The sequence below is a fragment of the Saccoglossus kowalevskii genome, chromosome 20 (genome assembly GCF_978046115.1).
Source record: "Saccoglossus kowalevskii chromosome 20, keSacKowa6.1, whole genome shotgun sequence".
Taxonomy (NCBI): Eukaryota; Metazoa; Hemichordata; class Enteropneusta; family Harrimaniidae; genus Saccoglossus; species Saccoglossus kowalevskii.
This window is the reverse complement of record NC_140660.1, coordinates 23,253,019-23,258,299: the sequence shown is the minus strand read 5'-3', so window position 1 is coordinate 23,258,299 and position 5,281 is coordinate 23,253,019. Positions and strand designations below refer to the sequence as shown.

General features: G+C 35.4%; 1 protein-coding gene across 1 annotated transcript; it reads left to right on the top strand.

Moving 5' to 3' along the window:
• The first annotated feature begins 384 nt into the window (after positions 1 to 384).
• Positions 385 to 3,688, top strand: LOC144341974 (perlucin-like protein). Its single transcript, XM_078005414.2, has 3 exons — positions 385 to 510; positions 1,896 to 1,914; positions 3,213 to 3,688. The coding sequence occupies exons 1-3, from the start codon at positions 457 to 459 to the stop codon at positions 3,686 to 3,688; spliced, it is 549 nt and encodes a 182-aa protein (XP_077861540.1). The 5' UTR covers positions 385 to 456.
• Positions 3,689 to 5,281: the final 1,593 nt, after the last annotated feature.

Below are 5,281 nucleotides of genomic sequence, written 5' to 3'. Positions count from 1 at the left end.
AAGAACGATTGAAACGAGAGAGGGTCGTCACCTGCGCAGGCGCGGGAATTGAATCCCAAGCGACAATAACAACGCACGCTAAAACACAAAGGCTCATGGGTAAACGCTTGTTTGTAAACAATTACACGCTATGGCCATCTGACGCATGCGCAGGAGACGACTCCCCCGCTTTAAACACGAAGTCTTCTCAGAAGTATAATGACGAAATGTACACAGCCAGATGAATTGCTGTACAGTTAAATGGATTAGTAGAGATTTATACAGTTGGTAATCATAAAACTTCGGAGAAATCTGGACCTTTTTGATGCAACTGAATATTACGTAACATAGCAACGTAAATGTGTTATTCTCCTGGTGTTTTGTGAAATCCAAACAATATCAGAAACCGTTATCGTTACCAAGTGGATACGTCTTACCCTGCTCATACAACACCTTGGCTTTGTTTCAGTTTCGTTCATGATGATATTTGCAGCGAAGTTATGTATATTTATGTGTTTCTCCTGTTTATTGGTAAGTACATCGTGGTTTAGACCAAACATATGTGATTTATATGTAAACTCAATATCGTTATGTTGAGGTGGGTGTGTGTGTGGGGGGGGGGGAGGGGGTAATGTAATCGATCGCTAGTTAAGGACCGGAACTCTTCATCTCTGCGTGACGCAACTGTGACATGTTTTGAGTAACCCTAATGTTTTACAGAGAATCCGTGTCAAAATATTCGAATGTCAATGTTTTTCTTAGATATGATACCGTTCGCCATTTAGGACAAGTGAGTGCGTATGGAATATTGCTGAAATAGTGCCGCGTGTTAATTGAACACATATTCATACATGTTTATTGCGTTGTCTTTGAATTCCTTGAAAGTGGAATAAAGTAACTAGCGTTGTACCAAAAAGTTTAGGCTTTCGTGTTATCTGCGGTGGAAACCAAGAACAATCTTAGGATGAAATGTTTAACATTTTGAATTTTATTTGAAAATAATGCAATCTTTGAAAAATTAGCAGGAAAACCCGGTGCCTCACCCAGTGACGTTATGATATGGTATTTTAAAAAAGTAATTCTAAATTTCGATAAATTATTAGGTTTAAAAAAACAATACGCACATGCACATCGATATCATGATATTGACGTTGGTAATATTGTAATATTGTAATATTGGTTGATAATATTGTAAGCTGTATCTTGACGTGACGAATGCAAAACATATAAAACTGTCGACCAGCGGCCATAAACAGTTGTAAAAATAACATTGAAACATGGTTGAGTGGACATCGTGTGCAGAGATAACAAATAAATAATTCGGGTCACACAGCAAAAAACGTGTTGAGAAAATGCAATTATTCTCGTTCCGTATGTGATAATATGAGGTTATTACGGAGGGTAGCGAAAAGTATGCACGAAGACAGTACAGCGGGAGTATCGACTGGCGTACTGTCTGAGTGCATACTTTGCGGTATCCTCGTAATAACCTTATTATTATACATATTTTCCTCCCAAAGATACATCATGGGAATGCCGAAATCCAAAAAGTTGGTTGCAGCCATGTTTGTTTTATTATTAGATGGCACTTACGCGCGTAATCATTCCATATTTGGAATTCACATTTCCTAATATGGAAGGGTGAAAATACCCTGTAAAATACCGCAAAATTACGGCACGCTGTAACTTATGGCGTTACGGTGACAGATGTATTATAATAACTTAGATTGCTCACCAATATACTCGGTGACCACCTCAATTCTATACCATCGCATTAAAAGCGTTAATAATATAATTATAAAAATAAATGAAACTGGTTTAAAATTTAACTGTGGCTTTCGCTAATACGTTAAATCATTGCCATATACAATAAGCACATTTCACAAATAATTTGTTTTTTATTTATTTTTCACTAGGTGACACGTGTCAATGCCGGTAAGTTGAATATTTCAGGTATAACAAGTGAAAAAAATGAATTAAAAAGTTCTTTAAACATTATACGTCATTCTGATTGGCGTGTAAGCGTGTTTCTAATTCCGTTGTAGAATGTATCCTATAATCGCAGTAAGTATGCTTGTTCCAGGCTCATGTTTATTTTACCATGGTTGCAAGTAGAACGTTTTGTGATACGTATCACATTGTACATTTCATGTCATATTACATTTAAAATGAATTTGGCATAATATGTCAATAAACCGCCGCCAGATTTTATAATATTGACCCTATATACAAACTCTCTGAAGCTTGTGTGTATATGTCATGAATTCCACAGCATTGACGGTAGTCTGTTTCCTCATCTGTATTCACTGTGTAATTATACCAGATACCCGAACAATAACGAACATAGCCGAACGTTAATATACCTCTTGTAGCGTTGATATATTAATTACATTTTAATACTCTATGTATATCGACCTCATAATGCTGTATTGTTTTGTTCAACCTACTTAAAGGACGGTAGTCATTGCGCTGCGCATGTGCGACATCGTGTTGACAAACATTGATTTTCCCACAATTCAATGCGCTCTTCTAATGGAAATCACAAGTATGAGGCTTGGCCTGGGCGCGATTTTCATTGATTACCGCCGGTGACTCCTTCGATACCTTCCAATCACCTAAAAATACTTAATTAAAGATTTGTTACGACTCAGTTTGTAATTGTTGATCTGCCCAACAGTCAAAGTCGCCGTCTTTGTTTATATGAGACACACATCTATCTCGCGCATGCGTGGCTCGACGACTACCGCCCTTTAAGCAGTTGATGTATTATAAAATGTTTGTTAAAGAATGTTTTCTTACACAGTTGAACAAAATCGTGTCGTTGTCAATATAATGTGACGAAGAATAGCAATGTCAACATCACGAATTATAAGACTATTATGTGTTTTCAGTGCAATGGCAATCGTCAGAAATCTTGCAGCCAAAGTGTTGATTCATTGTTTCGTACATTTTTATGTATTTTGTGCTATTGGCTACACGTCTTGGCAATTCTTAAGTCAAAGTAGATACTAGAAGACAGCAATAGATAACTTAAAGAGTTGAGTCCCAAGCGACGATAACAACACACGCTAAAACGCAAAGGCTCATGGGTAGACACTTGTTTGTAAACAATGACACGCTATGGCCATCTGACGCATGCGCAGGTGACGACTCCCCCGCTTTAAGAAAAATGGAATAATGTGACTTAGTAATTTGCAATTTAATTTTTTGTACTTTTTTGTTTTATTTTTTAGTTTGTCTAGCGGTGGATGAATATGAATTTAATTCAAATTGTTATCACGTCTATGACGGAAGCTTCACTTTTGACGACGCCTCAAAAATGTGTATGCAGAATGGGTACGTCATGGCTTCAATCATTTCATCTGAAGAGCACACATTTCTAGTAGACCTCTTAAATACGAAGTACACCGGTGAAATGTATTACGTAGGGGCCACGGATGCTGCCACGGAAGATGTATGGCTATGGCAGAACGGCGATCCCTGGCTGACAGACGTGATGTGGTCGGGCGGAACGGTACCAGCTAGTGATCAGGCCCGTGACTGTGGTGTGCTGTATAAAAGTAAACTGTCAACTATGTATGCACTTGTCTGTACGACCCTGGCTGGGGTCATATGTCAAAGTGAGTATATACTAATACCCAGAGTTAATGGGAAACCAACATTGCATATTACAGCGTGTGACATGATGAGAGTGTGTGTGGTTATTTGAAGACTGTAAACGCTTTCTATCATTCTAAACTGGTCACCAGATTTAACAACTGTTTCTGTGTTTTACACTTAAATCTACATAAGCGAAGGCACGCCTCAATAGGTCTCGATTGTATACAGCGCCAGCAGTGACTGTTCCCGGCTCCATGCGTCCAGATTCGATACAGTGTTCTAACAATTTGAGCATCACTAATTTTGGCGCGAACAAATTATGCCATATTTTGCACATATTTATGAATTATTCCATTTTTTTAAATTGTTTTGAACAAGACAGGTGTATTCGTTCATTGGCCACATCTCTTGATTAATACTATAAATAAATAAATAAATAAATAAATAAATAAATAAATAAATAAATAAATAAATAAATAAATAAATAAATAAATAAATAAATAAATAAATAAATAAATAAATAAATAAATAAATAAATAAATAAATAAATAAATAAATAAATAAATAAATAAATAAATAAATAAATAAATAAATAAATAAATAAATAAATAAATAAATAAATAAATAAATAAATAAATAAATAAATAAATAAATAAATAAATAAATAAATAAATAAATAAATAAATAAATAAATAAATATTATACATTTATTCTTAAAAGTTAATGAAAAAATAATGTAAAGTGCTTCGTTTGGCAAAGTTCATGCTGACCCTAGAATAAAATTGTTTTATTATAAATAAAAACCTGAAATTCGACCAGGATGAACTGATGCACACCTACTATGGAACTATGTTAATGCGAACCTTTTGTTAAGAAGCGATATGTAAGTAATTCCTCTGCGCCATGGAAATTGGCAGACACGTTTGTTTGAATTAGCACTGAACACACAGCTCATGCCAATAATATTCGTACATATGTATTGTGTATCACCATGGCAACGTCTGCTAATATCTGCAACCTTTCTAAGAAAGTGGGTGAATATTAAAAGTGTGAGTAATTGTAGAGCGTTATTCACCTGTATAGAAGAGTGGGTGACCATACAATACGTTTGTCAAATGGAAATATACAGCAATTTTAATTTTACGTGGTAACATTAACTATTTCTATTCTATTAATTAACCAATTGAATGTCAACGAAACGTACGTCATTATTAAATCAATTAAGGTATTAATCCAGAATCAAGAACTAATGTTATCGATTGATTAAAATTGATTGATTTATTGCTTTTGATTGATCTAAAATAAAAAAAATGTATAGTCAATGTAAACTAGAGAAATCCACAATACGCCAAAGTGTACCCGCCCTCACTCGTACGATATTTGTGCGTGACTATGTTTCGTTTATCGCATATTTCATCCATTTATATTAAAGCTCCTACAACGATAAGTACACCAGCTGTTACGTCATCTACTAGTACAACACCAACGACTACGTCATCTACTAGTACAACACCAACGACTACGTCATCTATTAGTACAACATCAACGACTACGTCATCTACTAGTACAGCACCAACGACTACGTCATCTATTAGTACAACACCAACGACTACGTCATCTACTAGTACAGCACCAACGACTACGTCATCTACTAGTACAACACCAACGACTACGTCATCTACTAGTACAGCACCAACGACTA